General features: G+C 36.0%; 1 protein-coding gene across 7 annotated transcripts in view; it reads left to right on the forward strand.

Annotated features, from left to right (window-relative positions):
* The window catches only part of unc-5, a 689,026-nt gene that overhangs the window by 413,655 nt on the left and 255,323 nt on the right, over positions 1-20,048 (forward strand). For all 7 annotated transcript variants that reach the window (XM_074136688.1, XM_074136706.1, XM_074136735.1 and 4 more), the window contains one exon: positions 9,952-10,230. In XM_074136688.1, coding sequence (XP_073992789.1) covers positions 9,952-10,230 — 279 coding nt within the window. The remainder of the gene's footprint in view (positions 1-9,951; positions 10,231-20,048) is intronic.

Consider the following 20,048-nt stretch of genomic DNA (forward strand, 5'->3'; position numbering starts at 1 on the left):
AAAAAACTTTAAGATTCCGTAAAAGTACTTTTCTTGCACTTGTATTATTTGAAAAATTTCCGCAAGTGAGAGTAACATTATTTTGAGATTCGATAATAATCATTCTGTTCGTTTCGATATTACTTCTTAGCAGTTTAGTTTTCGAGCTTCTGGCCAACTGCTCCACGTTAGCCTTCACTTTTTGTTTATAAATCACAATAACTTTATTTAACTGATTTAAATATTATGATATAAATAAAAAAAGTTAAAACCAACCATAACACCCAAAATCAGAACCTGACAATCTACCTGCCTTCTATACCTTGGTTAAACTAAATTCAAAGATCACCAATCAATGTCAGATACCTTAAACCCAGATCTCACGAAACAACATTCAACTTCAAAATAAACTTAAACTTTTAGTCGTTTAGGTTGATGGACCAAACAAATGAGTTTTTGATTACTTCAACACATGATTTAGTTGCACGATTTTAAGTAATAATTCCTCTGTCTTAGAATTGTTGCCTCATTTGCAGGGGGTAAAAATTAGACGAAACTTAGTTCTATATTTGTGAAGACACTGAACTGAAATTGAACTTTTGAAAGTTTTATTCAAAGAAGATTTCGAATAGACGCTCCTATGCGAACATAAGGATCTGAACTTTGCCCTAACTTCTAATTTTAGAAGCTAAAGCTGCTAAAAATAATCAAAATAGAAATTCTAGTAAATGAAACAATTTAGGTAATATAGAAAGATGTCTTCTCTTATTTTACCTCCGTGTAAACAGATGAAACGTCAAAGTTAAGAATAATATCACAAATGTAAGTGAAGAAAACTATTTTAATGAAGACGCTGGGATTGCCTTTGTTCGTGTGTGATTGCAGGGGACAGAAATTAATGTTTATGGTAATAGCTGTGAAATTAGTTCCAACTTGAAAGAGCTGGTGAAAGAATTCCAACGAAACGGTTGTATTATATTAATTTATTTAAAACAAAAAAGAAATTAGACTATTCTTAGGATTTAGAGTCGTTTTAACTGAGCGCCTAATAAATAAATTAAATTTAGACTTTTCATTTATACTTTTGACTTCTTTAATCATATTCTACGACGCCAAGCTACTATTGAAAATGTGGTTAGGTCCGCCGTGCTGGATGATTACCTTGATTGTAGAGTGAGACGGTAACGTAAGTGAAGTCGAAATCTCTAAACTGATTATATATCTTTAATAATGGATGTAAGTGTGAAACCTACAAGGTATACAAGTAATTGACTGCGATGGGTAAAATCAAAGATATTTGATCATTTTTCTTTCAATTCGTTCTACGGTAGTTTTTAAGTTCAAATGTAGGGGCTTTAGATTTTCTCTTCCGCCGATGGGCTGTTTGTAACGAGAAAACATTGTGTAGGCCGGCAGCGAACTGGAAAAATTTTAGGGAGCGAACGAATACAGATGAGAACGCATCCATAATAATAATTTTCTCTAGTTTAACTTTTGTTTAAGAATTATTTTAGAGTTGAATTAATTAAATCATTATTGAAACTTATATTTGCAAATCCAAACTAAAAACTGGACATAATGGATGGCCAGATAGAAAACTGCAAAATAGAAGAAAGGAAGCTAATATTTCTGTCTTTTTTTTGGATGTCAAATATGTTGCTGCGAGTACATAGCTAGACGGCTGAATCTAATTCCCTTATGGATTTCCAATAATGAATCAAAGTATTCTTCTGTAGGTATCACACAAACGGTACGGTCTTCAGAAGTATTTTTATTTTAGTTTAAATTAACTTACTGCCAGCATTCATTGGCAAATTTTTTGCACGTTTGCATCGAAGGCTGCAGATTACTAAACTTTATGGCCAAATTACGCTTTTTGATGTACATTATTATTATTATTTTTATTTATTTATTTATTTTTTGGCGCATCGACTGCTGAGGTCATTAGCGCCCATTATTATTATTATTATTTAATGGTTTAAGGCGCGTCAACATCTAAGGTTATTGGCGTCCGGAGCTTTTTTCAGTGCACTGCCGGCCTCCGGACAGTGTTCTCTCGGTACAGGCAACACTGTTCATCACCAGACGTGAGCTGTAAGAAGCTCCTAGGAAGAGAAAATCTAAGGGTCAGCAGCTGGATTCGAACCCGGACCTCCGCGTGGGAGTCCAGTACGCTAACCGCATAGCTAATCCCTTCCCTTGTACATTATTATGTCTAAAATTATAATATTCACTATAGTATATAATATTTCCAAAATGCCATCAATGTATGCACTTTATTTTTACGCAATTCCTGTGTGCAAACCCACATTTGTTGTTATGGCTGGCCCGGGTCACGAGCGACCAGGAACTAAATATGATAAAGCGGCGATTCATGGCTTGCCACTTTATAAAATGGTGACACGATAATATCAGCCGCATTGGAGGACACGAAACTCATTACAATGCGGCGCACAATATTTTAACCTTAATACGCTCCGAATGTCAGGCAGTACAGATCAGCGTTGAAGTGGCTAAGCGCTTCGTAATAAAACGAGATAAATATTTTGGTTACGGTAAATTCATTACGCAAATGTAGATACGTAGCGTTTATTTCAATGATATTTTTAGCTAATTTTTTGTAAAGATGTTCGACGTGAATGAGGGTAGGTTTGTCACCTATTTCGGTGAAATGGGTAGTTTTAGAATGTAGATGTTTGTAATAATTGAATATTTTAATGTTAAAAGTCTTGTGAGAGATGACAAATTTTTTACTATCTTAAATTTTTTGTTTGCCAAAATACTGAACCCAGTGATCAACGTTAAAAAAAAAGAAAAGACAATTTGATTTTCAAACTTTGTGTATACCAAATTCGATGTGGATGGTGCAGACTCCTATATTCACTTGTCTGTATTCTCAAATAAATATACATTTTACCTAACCGTTAGGAAATTGCTGAATAATGGATGAAGTCTGCAAAAACAATGTGGGGTCGTTTGGAATACCCACAGTTGCCGGCATTTCCACTTCCTGCTTCAAAAGGCTGAGTAACCCGCCGCAAAGTTCTTTCCTGTGCTCCTGCTAATCATTATTAACATACTTTTTTTACCATCTCTTTTCTCTTCTCCTTTGTTTTACACCCAGTTTTTAATATCGTCTTCATGTTGAATATATTTAATACTAGTATCCTGCTTAAATGTTACTTGTTACTTACTTTTATTGTATAACGCAATATCTAGAAGCAATTTCTTATTGCTGTTGAGAATTTTTTAATTTGCGTTTCAGATTTACTGTTTAACATTGTCATCAGCAACTCAATATGATCTGATTTTTTTTAAGGATATACTTCTCTCTGTATAACTTTCAATATGTTTTTAACCACCAAATAACGAGCACTTAAAGAAATAATTTATTTTGATTTAGTAGCTATTAATGCCTGTACTCGTCCCATGTCTCACCCTTCTGAAACCCTTTGGCCAGCACTTGAACTATTCTTTGCTATAAAATGCAGTTTTTCGAGAAATTAGTTTAAAATATTATTGGCGATCTTTAAAATAAAATCGCAATAATTTCCGGACAGACTGTTTTAGTTCTATTCATTTTTTTCGCCATCAACTTTGTAGAAGTTCAGGTAACTAGTACCCACAGGATGTGTAGGGACTACTCAATGGTTAAAGCAATCAATTCCTTCTGGAAATCTCAGGTTCAAATCCATCTAGCTGTCCTTGGAATTTATTCTTTGTAGGTGCCACTGGTGGACAGTGTTTTCTGAGATTAGAGGACACTTCCGAAGATCGGCTGTGCATTAAGAAAGCTGTTGGTTCTAATGATCTGGCAGAAGTGTCTACAACTATCAAGGAGAGTACAATTTAAAGATAAATGATCTGAAAAATTTTCTAAAAGCAGTAGGTTCTTTATTTAAATCCACAGACCACCCTGCATGTCGAACTTAATTAATTGATGGCTGAAATTCATCACGTTCTTGAAAATCGGTTAGTTTAGTTATTTTTAAAAGTGAAATAAAGCCAGTTACTTGGATAAATAGGTAATAAATTAGTGAAAGTGGAGATATTTACAAATACAGATCGGTAAGTTGTTAACGGTCCTGCTGGCTGGTTAGTGGGTGAATTAGTAACCCCGGCCTAAAGAAATTGATTCGTGATTTATACCTCTTTGTTCCTCTTCCGTAATGAACAGCATGTTTCTTTCGTACTTTAGAATAGTTGCCCGTACTGATTCAACATGTTTTGTTTCTTGAAGTATTTTACTAACGGGTTTAATTCTAATTTCAAAGTAACTAAGTATCTAAATATCCAATTTAGATTAGAGTAGTGTATTTTGATAAATGACGCAAATAATATTATTATATCATTTTTATTATTATTAGCAATCTATTATATAAAATATCAGGGACCATCATTTCAAGAGTCTGTTTCCAGATTCCACTTGGATGAGGAAGAAACCGCTTGGATAATGGAATGGAGAGATAATCTGCCTAAGTGAGGTGTATTTTCAGTTGGGCAAAGTTGTATTGGGATAACAAACATACCACACAAATCGACTGGTGCTTGTAATACCACACGCCGTGGAGATGATAATCAGTCTATGCGCCTCAACCCAACCAGCCTATTGTGGCTCAAATACAGAAACAATTCTTGTTTGAAAGACTGTAGCCCACCTACCCAAATTTTGAGCATCTTTTAAAAGAAAATAATTTTCGTACCATGGGTTTTTCCGTTTGATACTTCCTTGCGTTTGCTTAAATAGCGTAGCACAAAAGTAGCCAAGCTGCAAAAATGATAGTTTGAATTTTACGGGCGATAAAAAAAAAAAGCTAATGAAGTTGCAAGGGAAGGGTTTAGCTCTCTGTTATATGGATCCGAACCTGCCTTGGCAATGATGAAGCGATATAGTTGCGGGATTATCTAGAAATGGAGGCTAAGGGAATGAGAGAGACTTTGGATGGAGGTCACAGGATGTCAGGAGGCCTAGGAAGTTCGCGGAAGCACTCTGTCTGATCTGGGAAAGAAGCATGTAAGAGTTCTGGTGCGGTGACTGGTAGCACTTCTGTGGCTGAGCACTTGAATGCTTTCGGAAGGAAGATCCCGAAGATTTCTGTACATGGCTTGAGAATGAGATGGGAGAGTCTGTGCATCGTTTTTGGAAAGTGTTCTCCCATCCTGAAGGCCAGTTACAAGATATTTACCATTGAGGATCTAGTCAGGTGAAGTTGGAATAAGAGTGACTGGACCACTCTGCTTACCGACTGACTAACGAGATTCCAAATTTTAAAAAAATCACCGGCTGGAACCAATTCGAATTTTTCGCTAGAAATCTATAAAAAAAAAGTATTAATTAATTTAAAACTAACGTTGAAGTTTTACCGAAAACGGCTTTCGGGTTTCGTAACATCAGTTAAATTAGTGCTTAACCACTTTTATGATGTGAGTAAATTCAGTTTTAAGATATTCTTGGGTGATCAATTATCCAAGAATATAAATTATCAATTCAACTATAAGTTTAGAAGAAAAATACTTTAACATGAATTACTTCCTACCTAGTCATGTGTGCTACCGGCCAACATGGCCCTTTGGCTTGGCAAACCCCAACCACCGTCGGCTCCACCATCTCCAGGTTATTTCTTCCAGAATCTCAGCTTCCCTCTATACTATCTCACTATGCCTTAAGTCTACCTCTTCTTCTGCTAATTCTCTGAATGCAACATTCTGGCATTCTTTTCACATGTCCTAGCCCTCTTTAACTGTCCAACTTTCTCTTCGTCTCCTAATATATTCTCGATCAGAGACTTGTTCCGCATAGGCGCGTGCCTTCTTTATTCATTCAGCCAGAAATACTCCTTACACTCTTTCTTTCAAAAACTAGTCTGTTAGAGGTACCCAGGTGTCTGCTCCATAACACCCGAACATATTTTTATAACAAACCAATTCCCTGTGAATATTATTTAGCAAATAGTTTTAAATTGAATGAGAAAAATGCCTACGATTGTTGGTTTCTACATATGTTATTTCCATTACCTTGACGATTCTGTATCATGCATATTCTCAATGAATAGAATCATATGTGTGATGCAAGCATTAGTGTTCTGCGCAACTGCGATATACACGTGTATTACTACACAGCTCTATCCGGGCGGTTTTGAAAATACTTGCATCGTTAGTAATATTGCTTAAACATTAGGAATATGATTATGTTATAGTAGGAAATACGAGGGAATCGATCAACTGGGGTGTCCAATTGATCACCAAACCGTTCCTGTCTAGCCTCTGATGTCGCCATGACAACTAGCCTATCAAAGGCGGCCACTTACATTATTTAACGAAGGGCCGAGTGGACAAAAACAGGGTCTATCTACCTAACTTCCGCCCTTTCATATCTTTTTTATCCACTTTGCATATACATACTGCTGTACTGATTGACCTGTGTCAAAGTGTCACTATGTTCTCTTTGCATTCGTCATTTTTCGCGTTTTCCTCCACTTAATTTACGCTAATGTATTCTCTGGAAATTTCCAGTGCCAATTGAATCGAACACACACACACACACACACACACACACACCAATCTTTCAAATAGATAGTAACACTGTCATGTGTACTCTGTATCAACCATCAAATGACTTCGATTTGCATTTTGCCATTAGTCTCTAATCAGAATGGATTTTTTTTCAAGCCGCACTTCCTCACAATTTTGCCCACACCCAATAAATTCCAAAATAAGTACTGACAACTGGAATTAATTAAATATTAACACTAAAGAAGAACGGGCCAATTCCAGGTGGGAATCACCAAAAGTTTTTTGGGTTTCTTTCTCGTGGAATGACTCTAGAGAGCTCTCTAACTCTACATTTGGACTGACATTTTGATAACTTGGAATGAGAGAAACCCAACAATTAGCTTTTAAGTAACTTTTTTCTAAATAAAAACCACTTTAAAAAAAACACCTTAATCTGAATGGAGAGATTTTGGGATTAAAAAAATTGAAACCATTTTGAGGGGATCATTCGTTTTAAGCTTTCCAGATACCTTCACATAGAAGCTACTTCTTCAGGGTTGTTGATGTTCTAGCCAGTATCCCAGACTGAATCACATCATTATATATCATGTCACAGAGATATTTTTTTATACGTACAACAATTTGGGCTTAGCGAACCCAAGGTTTATAATCACATACTCCCATTGAACAAATATATTTAATAATTTAACAGAAGTGCCACTTTCCTGGAATGTACTTTCGTGCATTGTTGTGCTGGAGTTTGAATAAAATTCCTCAACAGGAGGTACCTCTTTACGCAAGTGTGGTTTCTGGCTCCCAAGGCTTTTCTGTTAATTTCGTATATATACATTACTGACATATAGATTTGAGTATTGTTTTATTATTTTTCTACGTTCTAGTAGAGGTAGTCTTCCTTGTAAAATTATATTTCATTGAAATGTACGGTTACAAACTGTACATTGTTCAGTTGCATTGTTCTGTACATTTTTCTCGGAGTTACCGAGAAAATTCGTGAGTTGGAAGCTTGAGGATAGAAGTGAGCGAAAATAGGTGTCCACCCCGATTTAGCCCCCCTTGGAGTTCACATTTGCTGACTGTTACCCTTTGCCCGTAGCCAGTGAATGTCACGAACCCTTCACAACATGAAAGAGCCTACTCCCCGACCCTTTCGCTTCCTTTTAGCCCACTTTATGTTCTTAATGAGGCGAATAATCTCGAGTACCGTTTAAACTTCATTCACATCTGTGTCAACGACTATATTTTTTTTTCCTTCCTTTTGTGCAGTGTGACGGCGCGTGCAGTTGAGAGCAGTTACCACCCACTCATTCAGTCTGCAACTCTCCAGCCTCCCAGCCACATTACCCACCCACTTCAGATTCTACGTGTTACATACACACCGTCCACTTTTACACTACACTTCATGCTACATAGCTCTTTCTTTTTCATTCTGTTATTTTATTTGTATTTTTTTTGTCTTCTTGTATGTTCGCGGAAAAATGAAAAGATCCGCGCAAAGCTGGCACTTGTTTTGCAACCTTTGCGTCTTAAAACTTGATATTAGTGTTTTAAATTGCTGCGCTTTCTGTTTAACTTAAATGCAGAAAAGAAGCTATAAGTTGAGTTTTTATTGTGTTTAACAGGTTTGCTGTACCACTACGTACATATCAAGACCGTGGGAACAAGCAGATTGCAAACACTCTTTGCCGATAATACACGGTCAGCCCAACTGTAACCGAACATGATGAATGTTGCCTTTCTAGAAAGGCTTCAGTTCCCAGCTTCATAGGAACTTTATTGGCTCACAGCTATTTGTTGAGCTCACAGTGAATGACGGTATATCTTACTTGATCGGAAATTAGCCTACTACAGGTTGCGCTTAGAGCTTCCCTTTGTAGCTCCCGATTCTGCCATCCTCTCCTATCGCTGTCTTCCTCGTTCTTTATTCCGCTGGAGATCCATCATCTCTGGCCATCTACCGAGTTGTCATCCTCTCGATGTTCATACCATCGTAACGTGTTCTTCTTATCCTCTTTTCCATCCATTTAGTCACTCCCATTTCTTACCTGACATTTTCATTTTTCATTCGGTCCTTTCGCATTTTTTAAATATCACCTCCTTTTTAGATAGGGGAGGGATTAGCTATGCGGTTAGCGTATTGGATTCCCATGCCAAGGTCCCGGGTTCGAATCCTGCTGTTGACTCTTAGATTTTCTCTTCGTAGGAGCTTCTTACAGTAAATTGTCTGCCCGGTGATGGACAGTGTTGTCTGTAACTAGGGAACACTGTCTAGCAGTGCACTGCAATAGGTGCCAATAACGCATTCTACTTTTGGGAAGTATCTCATTAGCTAGCATATTCTCTATTATGAATTAAAAATAGTATTCTTTTGATTTATACAAGAAGTACTGTAATTCCACAAAACGGTAGGAGTCAGGCTGTTGCCTCTGATGCAACCCTGCGTAAGAACCTTAGAAGCCCCGGAAATATAGTAAAGAATATAAGTGAAAGGAGTGATTACTTTACACGTTAAATAATTTAAACTAAAAGCAATCTGAGTCATCGCTTGGGCATCTCTTACAGTTGCAGAATGCTAAGGTTGATTTTCATTATGAATTTCCTGCAGAAAGGGTTATTGGGTTCTCTCAGTATATGATCGAAGAGGAGATGCTGCAGTATTTTAATACAAAATAATTTAAGAAAAAAGAAGTTTACATTTACAAATGAAATGCGATGAAAAAATTATGATATTAATTCATTAATTTAAAATAAAAAAGGTCATTAAAAATTTAACAAAGTTGGGTAGCTAGAAAATAATGCAGATTTCCTAATTGCTTCACAATACATTTAATGAAATTGTTGATTAAAGAGAAATATGGAGCACTTCCAGATCCACAGCCCGCTCGTACCTTTAAATGTAATTCAAAAATGTATTTTCTTCTTAGATTGTCGAAAAATATACGACCGAAGATTAAATTTGACAAGATTGGTTTGTGCCATCTGGATGTGTCTGCATTTTCTGGTGCTAAATAATTTCTGTTTAACATTTTTTTTATATTTTGGATACTTTGATACGATATTGATACTGATTAAGAGCTCTGTTCATTCGTACGTTATTCATTTCTTGTAAAATTAAGTTGGGTAATTTACCTTGCCCTGCAAGGTAGAAGTAATATACGGTTTTGCCAACTGTACTTTAGCGGTAAAAACTTTTGACCCTTTGTGAACCACGGTATTTAGGGGCTATTTTTACTTATGCGCGTGACGTAAGCACACTTTAGTAATTTGAATAAATAGCACTTTCTTCGCTGTTGAATGTTCGTTGTTCATGAATTAATGATTCTATTTTAGTAAACCTATTTCCCTATGCATGAATAGCATGTGGAGAACATGCAAACTGTTGTAAGTAGCAGTGGCTACAACATTTCACCTTTCTATTTTTAGTAAGTTGCTAACGATATTCTTAATGTTTTATGATTACAGATTTAAAGAAACAGTTCGAATCGCCCCCATATTCCCAAGGAGTAGAAGTGGACCATCAGGCAGAGATGCGGTGTCATCCTCCTGTCGGAGTTCCTCCGCCCAGGGTGTACTGGCTGAGGAACGGCGCTCCGCTGGAACCGGACACCAACATTATTGTGTCATCGGAAGGACACTTGCTGGTGAGTCAGGCACGACTGCAGGATACCGCTAATTACACCTGCGTGGCCGAGAATATTGCGGCGCGCCGCATTAGTGACCCCGCTCTGCTCACCGTTTACGGTAAGTTTAACTTATTATTTAAAGCATCATTTACTTTCTCCTATTTTGAGTCTTCAGCGGAAATATCCGCTTTGAGGTCCGATGAGTCCGAAAAAGTAGTTTTTACAAAGAAACTACAATATATCTTTGTCTGTCTGTTAGAAATCTATCCAAAATTCATATTGTGTTGCTTGCATAGAACTAATTTTTGGGAGCCTAGAATAAAAGTTGACTCTGCGGTGGTGCAGTAAGATTGGTTTACTTAGTCCCATTTAATTTCTTGAAGCGTAAATCATGTTAAACATGTTGGGTAAACTCAGGATTAGCGTTGAATTTGTCAATAAGTCGGGTGATTTTTCGTTCTGGATTTTTATTTACAATTCAAAATGTTAGCTGGCCCTTAACCGTTATTTTATTTACAATTTCTGCCGAACTATTTACACTTAGTTCGAATTCCTTATAATCAAACTTACAATGAATTATTTTAAGTCTTAAACTTTAGAAATTACGTTAACCTTGTTTGTTCTTTATTTTAACTTCGTCGTGATATTTCATCCTGATATAGGGTGCTATTAAAAAAACAAAAACAAAAAAATTACAGCTGGTTAGTTAAACCGAAGGCATGTTGTTCTCCTTTTAGCGTGGGTTATAAATAGTTGGGGCATGTTTTCATTACTCTCGGCGCCTTATTTTATTGCCTAACCTCTGCCCTATGTAATCGATAAATTATCCGTCAGTTGTTAAATGCAATTGGTTTGAATGAAAGAGCTGACTCTGACCAGTATGTGCTGTTAGATGGCGCGGGGGGCGTCGTGTGTGGAGGCAGGCTAGCCAGACCGCAAGGTAATCCAACACGCCAGAATTGGTTGACCACCGCCGCCAACCCAAATATACATCTTCCTCTATATCTTTCTCGTTAACTAATATACACCATCTCTGGTTACCAGTTCCAATGTAATCATGAAGACCAAATGAATGGAAAACGATACGACTTTCTTGATCAGCGAGCGGTAATTCCGGTAGAGGTTTTTAGTGGTCATCTCCAGCAGTTCGCTATCATCTTTCATCGTTCTACTCCTCATTGTGGTTTAGAAGTAGTAGTTACCACAATAATGGAGTCATTTGGATTTTCTTTTGTATTTTGGAGATTGAAGAGGTGTTATGGCAATCGTATTGTTTGTGGTTCGAAGACTTATTACCTTAAAGTCATAAAGTTTTTATAATTCATTTAATGATATTTTGAGACGAATTATGCTTTACACTAGCCAACAGTGGAATGATGATTTGATGGGTTTTATAAATACAGGGTGATCCATTTAAAACGCACCAATCGCTAATAACTTTTTAGGAAAGCGGAATTCCGAAAAAACCCACGAAGTAAACAACGATATATGTTTTTTGTCTAGTTTTCAAATTTTCCACCCTGAAGCTGTATCTTCATTTTTGGTAGAGTTACGGCCAAAAACCTGGTCGGGGTTACATAAGGACCACTGGTTTTGACAGTGATTATGAAAACTGTGAAAAATGACTTTGTCCCCGTTTTGATGTCCCTAATATTTGTCGAGATATTTAAGATCAAAGTTACAATTTTATCTATTCGTGAACGGTTTTCAATACACGCTTTGGAAGGTCCTCTGACCGCAAAAAATGTTATTTGGGACGCAAAGAACAAAAATAATAATAATTGAAAATTTTAAAATATGTAGTACAATGTAATGGTTATGGGTGAATCGGGATAAATTTGTTTTATAATCAAATAAAAGCAATCATCACATCATTTTAATGCACCCCAGTATGCAAGACTTCTTCACCTATGATTACGGTAAGAATATCTTGCCAGGGTGTTGGTCTAGTGGTCAAGAGCGGGGCTTTGTAAGTGAGAGATCCCCAGTTCGAATCCCGCGTTTGCAGTCATTCTTATTACTTAAAAAATCATCATACTTTTTTTAAAGTGTAGTCATACGATCATACTACGTAAAGTGTAGTTTTACCCCAATCAGGTTTTTGCTCGTAACTCCGCCAAAAATGAAGATACAGCATCGGGGGTGGAAAATTTGAAAACTAGACTAAAAAAAAAACATAGTTTACTTCGTGGGTTTTTCCGGAATTCCGCTTTGCTAAAACGTTATTAGCGATTAGTGCGTTTTAAATAGATCACCCTGTATATATTTTTTTTTTTTTTTAATACCAGTTTTATATACGAAAATTTCGTAGAGAAGAATTCTCTACAGCGTCATGAGGTGATTAATCCACGTACTTTAATCTTGTTAGTTCCCTCAATGGAATTAGGGGAGAGAAACTCCCCTGGCACCCACATTTCTTAAAATCCAAAAACTTTATTTTTCCATTTTCTAATAGGAATAGTATCTATTATTAACAATTTCCTTTCGTACCTCTTACAGTTCAAAAAGAGAATTCCAAAAATTTAAACGAGTATCTACTTAGTCCTTTGGTTTCTAGAAATATTTATTAAATTTTGTGGTGATGTAAACGTGGCGGAATTGAAAACTGTACTGAAAAAGGGATTTTTAACAGCAGAATTTCCTTATATCGCCCTAAAAAACAATGCTTTCTGGGAAAACGTTTCGTACACAAGTGATGCGCCCTTATGAAGGGTAAATTAAATCTTTAGAGCAATTTTAGTGAAATCAGAAAAGGCAATTACGATTGAAAGAATCTTGATGGAGAGAACGTCAATAGTGGTAAATTTTTTGCGATTTTCCCTTTGTAGGTATCTGTTCCGTAAATTACACCACTTTGCATTCAGAGAACCTCAACATTTATTCTCGGGAAAAACTCGCAGAAGAACGCTGTTCTTTGTCTGACGATTCTAATGTCAGTGCTTACCAAGTTTTTTATTTTTCGTTTTTCAAAATATATTTTCTTCTTATAGTTATTGTAAAACAGAAATATAACGGAGAGAATAGAGTGAATCAGCTACTTTTTCAACATTCGGAAATCTCTAAAACTTCATGCCTTTCAATTAAGTCGGGCTCCTTTAAGACCAGGGCTTGGAAATCAATTACTGCGATAAGATCTTCCTTTCTCGAGGGTGGCGCCGCGGCTGCACTTCTTTTTCCCCGTTTACTCATTTCTCCATTCTCTTATTCCACTTATTTCCCGACTTTCTGGGGGAAAAAAAGTTTATTTTTTAAAGAAAACCAATGAGAAAAAACATCTTGGTGTTTCTTTAGATAAATCATTTGTTTAAATTTTTCAATATTTTATTAATATTTAATTATACTTTATACTTATGCTCAATATTCAATCATTCGATCAATTTAAAGGCAAGGATGGTTGGTGTAAACCAGAATTAATGTGTTTCAATTCGAACAGCTGTCACTGTATAGATGTGGATGATGGTAATTACGGCGCGAAAGGTCGTTAGCTTCACGGAGCGCACAAGTCTTGACAATTCAATGCGCAACCTTTCAGTTTCCAAGGCTAAGCAAGGTCTTTATCCGCCCTAATGATCATCACACGAATCCAAGAGCTTTTTCACTCCTAAAACAACCCGCTTTATCCATAACCTTCTTTGACATTTGCTGGCGTACGGTAATCTTCTCAAATATTCGGTTGATTATCTTTATTCTCTGCTTAGCGAAAAGTTTTATCTGTATAACTAAAACTGATAACAAATCTCCTATTTTTACTATTGGCTATTGTTGCTGACTAGCTGGCAGTGTAGGGCGAGACGCGAGGTCTCTACAACAAACTGATTAATCTACCTTTGAATGTCCGAAACCAGTCTTGTTTATAGTCAGGTCATTGTTTATACAATAAACAAGCGAGCGACGTCGAATAAAATCAAAGATATTACTTAAATCTATGTTTGCAATCCTTTTATTAAATTTTGCTTCGTCCGCATTCTCCAAGACTTTGCTTTTATTACTGGGCAATAAATTCTAGATCTCACTTTATCCAAAAAGGTTCCAGCTACCAAATTCGGCAATTTGGTGATCATTTTTCAGGTCCAAGAAATTTTCGCCTAATTTGGCATTTTTTTGTTAGTGCAATCTTTCTTCCATCGCTTTAAAACTTGTTGCTGTCATATTTATCAAATTCTTGCTTCCAGATAATTCCCAAAACTCTTCTAAAAACAGATCAAAAAATTTGCAGATTTTTTTTTTCGAAAAATATTCTTTAATTCAGGATATTATCCTGCAAATTCGCACCTCGTCGAGACCTATTGAAAAATTATGACTGAAATTGGCAATAATCTTTGTTCCTTTTGGATTAATGAATCACAAGAGAAGAACAAAACGTTACATGAATGTAGTTGTTAAAAGACGTGAAGAAATATTGAAAGTACAAAAATAGTAAAACTGACAGTGCACCATCTTCTTTCGGTACAGGATGATGGAATGATGCTGTCCATTCTTAGTACTTTGGTACATACTCTGTGCAAGGCCCTTTTCATAATCATTGTTCATGCTTCAGATTGACCATTAATGTAATCCCGTATTCCAGAGAACATTGTTAATTTCCTTTGCTATAAATTTTAACGTGTTTTTAATGAACGAGCAGAATAATAAAAGTGAGCTTTTCAATTTTCGTATAATTTTCCAACAGTACAGCTGTATTACAATGTGTGAAATGTTTATTTCGGCAAGAAGAAGTTTGGTATAAATATTTAGGATGTTTTGCGGTGAAATTTGTGGTCTGGATTACCCACATCACCAGTATTACCAACTGAGGTTCACCTTAATTTCCTGTCCTGTAATCTAACCGTCTTTTTAGAGCTTGTACAAAATTTACCACCTATTACCGAGATTTAAGCCACAGCCGACTACAGTTGGAGAGAGAGAGTGGGGCGTGGGGCTAACTGAGAGTTGCTGGAGTGTGTGTAGTCGGGATGCTGTTCACTTCCATCTCTTCTAATAACATTGCCTGGCAGTGCACGCGTGAATATTTTAAGTAGATCTAGTGGATTTAGGCACCGATAAGAGAGTGAGGTTTCTCTGGAGCTGTAGCCCAGTGGAGAGAAGTAGAGGTAATGGGAGTATGTCGTACTGTTAAAGGAACTGAAATCTGGGCTTCTCCCCATGCGTTTACCATTAACTACTGTACAAGATAGGCGGCAGTTTCTTTGGACTAACCTTTTGATAATATCTGGGACACGCACACAAATACACACTTAGTGCGTCTTCCCCACTCCCAATATTGGACCCAGCCATCTTGCGGTAGTGCTTACTAGACCCTCACAATCATTAACTGACTTCTCTTATCGCTTCTAGCTTCTTGTAAACAAGACGTATATATGTTGGAAATGTTCTACACTTAACTTGGACTTCCTTTAATTCGCTCCCCTGTCTTATCTGGTCGCACCCTTTAACCAACCTCCAACGATTCCAACATGTACATTGTTGGTTCTATTTTCTTTTTTGCTCTATTTCTACTCATAAAATCTTTACATTATACTTTTACAGGAAGGTTGTTTTCTCTTAAGTTTAAAGAAACTTAATTACTATTACACAAACTAAGTTGAACTGTGCTTTGGTTGTGTCAATGCCCGAAACAACTTCAGGCAAATACGAGTGATTTTTTGTTTTTATCGCTGTGTATGCATTGTTTTTTTTTAAAAAAAGGAACTCACTTGAAAATGCTAACGGTCATATCAAAATTATTCATTTGCTAAATTCTTAAAATCTATTCTTCTGAAATTTATGCATAAAAAATGAACATTTAGAACCCAAAATAAGAAGACCTATTTGGAAGACCAAACATAGACCTTGGTTATTGCGGGTCTTCTGGGTCTGCATAGACCAATCTCTTTGCGTCTTAGGCAAGGCTGACCTTACAATGTTGATCACATCCTCCATGCTCCATCAGAGCATCTAAGTTTCATGCTACAATCCTTTCCTCTTCTGTGGAGATTAATACAATTTATAATTGTTGAAATTATTTCTGAAAATTCATGTAGCCTAAACTCGTGATTTATAAATACAAAAAAAAAAATTAAAGAAAATAAACTCTCTGAAGTGAATGAAAAAGAGGATTTTTTTTATATATTTCACTTTTCCAATCAGTTGATTTTTCCCCAGGTTTTTCTTTGTTACGCCTTTATTTTCTATAAAGTCCAATCTTCACGTTGGAACAGAGACTTTTCCAGAACCTGTCATTGCTTTATTTATTTCTTTGATCTTGTAATATTAAATTTTAGCTTAATCAACAAAAATCAATTTTTAGGTCTGTTCCTCGAAGTTTTATCATTATTTGATCAATTACTAAAAGCGTGAAATAGATTTTCACTTCAGTAACCGGCAGTAAGATTAGAAACCTGTAGTTTTCGTTGTGCGTATGAAGTATTTAATAGAAACAGCTCAAAGCATTTGGAATAATTTTGATTTAATCGTGATTAGCACCAAGCAAGTTGTTAACTGACGTGATAGCTACAATTGCCTTTTCAAAAGATCTTTTTTTCTTTACTTTTAATAATTTTACACGTTTTCCGCTTAAAAGTGGGGAGACCTTAAACTTCCCTAAAGGACTTCATTAATATGTTTTTTTCTATGTTTGGGACCTTTTATTTTGAATTTCCATTTATTAGTGCTTCTCTTTATCCCTTCACACAAGACCATCCGATTCTGTACTTACTAATCCTCGAGGTTACGTTCCTTTGTAAAACTCCAGCCTCTGAGAAGGCTTTGGACTCTACCTTTTATTTCTCCCAGAAAGAGACCACATTAGGACTTCCTTCGGCTATCTTTCATCCTCCATTTGTCTCACATGACCATACCATTAAAGAGTCTTTTTCTGAGGATATCCTTTTGCACATCATTAGTAATCGGGTATTTTCGTTCCGGACTTTTTTACAGTGTTCATATTAATTTATTTCTATCTATTTCCGCTGACCTTTTGTCAATATTCACAGGTTCATCACTCCATACACTTCCCGCTTTCGCGTCTTCGATCCTTTTTTTATTTATTTTCGAATTGCGCTGCCCCACAGCTCACTATTCAGCGCCCTAATAGCTCTTCTGTGCCTCTGTCGCCTTCACTGGTTCCATTTTTTGATTAAACCTCAATTTCTAGCAGACTTTACAATTTCTTACACCTCAAAGACTCAAAAGACCTGCCGCATTGATTGGCTATTGCTTTTCATGAAAACCTAGTTCATTTCTACACTTTCCACTTCACTTTTAAGCTACCTTTAGAGACCAAGTTTTAGCGACCTAAGTAGTAAGTCCTTCGAAGTTAGAGCTAAATTTTCACTTTTTATTTTCTACGGCACAGCACTCCTAAGGACTGGATTTTCCATTATCACTTCCTTCCTTTTACCTATATTTGCTATTATCTGCTCGGTTCTAGTACCGATCCTACTTAAAAGACATGACTGATCATCTGATTAACTTCGAGACCACCCCGTTAAAGCGCTCTGACGAACCCACATCATTCGAAATTCGATCTGATTGCGACAAACCGGTTTATTTCATGTTGAATAGTATGCGCTTTTTAATTATTAATTGGTTTACATTTTAATGACTACATGAACATTTGGCTCAAATATCCCCTTGTTGAACTTGTCCTTAATTGGATCTGAATATACCGCAAAACTTCCTTTCAGGAATTTATCCCTGCTAGAGGAGGGAGAGAATGCCCCATATTTGCTCATTAATAACTGACAATAGATGCGTGCATACATATATCTAGGGTAAGCTCGAAACTACAGATGTGTGTGTGTGTGTGTGTGTGTGTGTAGTTAGCATTGGTGTGTGTGGGGGTAGAAAATTAAATTAAGAGGAAAGAACAGAAGTTGTGGAGGGCGGCCGTAAGTAATTCCTTTGAGGATGGTGGTATATTTAAACAGCACCAGCAGAAGGGCGATGTTAGCCCTGGCAGGGCCGCTGTTGGTACCGCTTTCCAGATCGTTATTTAGTGTCAACACAGCGTTCGTAATGATGTAATTGTGGAAACACCCCGGCTAACTCTTGTCGGCACGGATTTTGAAAGGAAGGGGAAGCCGCTGGATTTACCTAAGCCGCACTTAATGCAGATGTTAGATTTAAATTTTCTTTAATTTATTTGATTTTTGGCTGTAATTGATTTGGTACGTACATATCATTGTAGTGAAAAGAAACAGATGAGTGCATCTTCAATTCTTTTGATTATATTTAGTGTGTTGAACATTAATCTCTCTGAGTGTCCCATTTCTGGAAGTTTCATTTCTTTGTGGTGCAGTTAGTATGTGCCATTTCCTCTTCCGTTTGATACACCGTTTGAAAGCCCATTAAACAAGGAAACTTTTATAAAAAGTGCCAGCACCTAGGTCTGATAATGATCACATAAGAGCCTAATGAGTTTTCTTAGAAATTTCGATAACTTTTATTTTTCCAGCATTCGGAGAAAGATTGAGGATGTTTGGAGAATAACTTATACTTCGAAATGGTATCCATTTTTAGAAAATTTATCTGTCTTTCTGTCCATGTCATCGGAATCGAATTCGGACTAAAACTTTCTGAGTAATAACATTTTTATTGCAAAAAAAAAGTAATGTTTTTAGAAATAATAATTAAGTGACATCACTCAAGAACAGTGGAAAATATGAAGTTGGCCAATACGTCATTGTACTCCACTTTAGATGTACTATAATAGAATGTTGAAGTTTTCTCAAATTAGCCATTTGGCTGTGGCCTATCAATGATTATTTAATTCAGCTTTTTGAAGATTTTGGTCTTGAAAATTAAAAATATTTAATTTCTGCTGTCGTTTTAAAAATATTTATTTTATCCTCAATGTTGTAAAAATTGTATACACTGGAACTAGTTTCATACACATTAGAACGATTACAAAATTATGTTAATACTAATGATTAACATAGATAATGTTTATAATTATTTTTAAAATGGCGTAATTTTTGAACGCGAAACTGAAAATTTTGTTCCGCATATGTGAGTACGTTCACGGCTTACGATAATGACGTAAATTAAGGATGTAAGTATCTTAGAGGCTGTGTTTTATCTATTTTATTCATCTATATTTTTCTCTTTTCTCTATTTTCGAAAACATAAGTAAACATAACATAAAGTAGCCGTTGATTACATTGTAAAACTAATCTTTTAAACTGATGTAAAAAAACGCTCATCTGACTGCTATTCATTCGGCTAGTCGTACTGCAATTCCTTTAAAAAATTAAAACATGTGTGAATAAATATAATTCAGGAACTATTTCAGTGGAAATCTATGATGCCATTACTTGGTTAATTGATAAACTCAACACCCACGAATAAAACATACATTTCAATGTGAATCATTAATTTCAATACAAATGTTCTTATATTGATTTTTAAAGTCTAATTTCCCTCCAACAAAATAGGTAGGAAGTATTAGTGGACTTGTTGAGGCTATTTGGTTAGGTCCGCAGTGCTGCATTAACAATCTTCGACTTGTCATTCGGTCATAATGGTGTGCGAGACGGAAGTGAAGTCGAAATCACTTGACCAAACTGATTAATCTATCTCTAATGATGCTTGAAAGTCCGGAACCGATCAGGGATACAATAAACACCCGTGAATAAAATCAAACATATAGAAGCTAATTTTCATCCATTTTCTAATCTCTAATTTAGGGCAACTGCTACATTCTTTAAGGCAGGCCGTTTCATCCAGACAGCTATTTCCTTGGCATTTCTATCTATTTAGGCCCCATTTTCAAAGGTAAATTCAATACCTGAGGAACCACTATTGGGTGAATTGCATTAATTTATGCAATATTATTAATTTATGAGCTAGTAAAGCGTTTTAAAGACTTGACGAGTTTTCAGCTATAAAATACTAATTAGTTTCTATTGTGTACTATAGTACTAAATGTATTTTCTTTATCTCCGTTATAGTTATGAA

This window comes from Rhodnius prolixus, unplaced genomic scaffold (assembly GCF_049639745.1).
Source record: "Rhodnius prolixus isolate KJV_2025 unplaced genomic scaffold, Rpr scaffold_1, whole genome shotgun sequence".
Lineage (NCBI taxonomy): Eukaryota > Metazoa > Arthropoda > Insecta > Hemiptera > Reduviidae > Rhodnius > Rhodnius prolixus.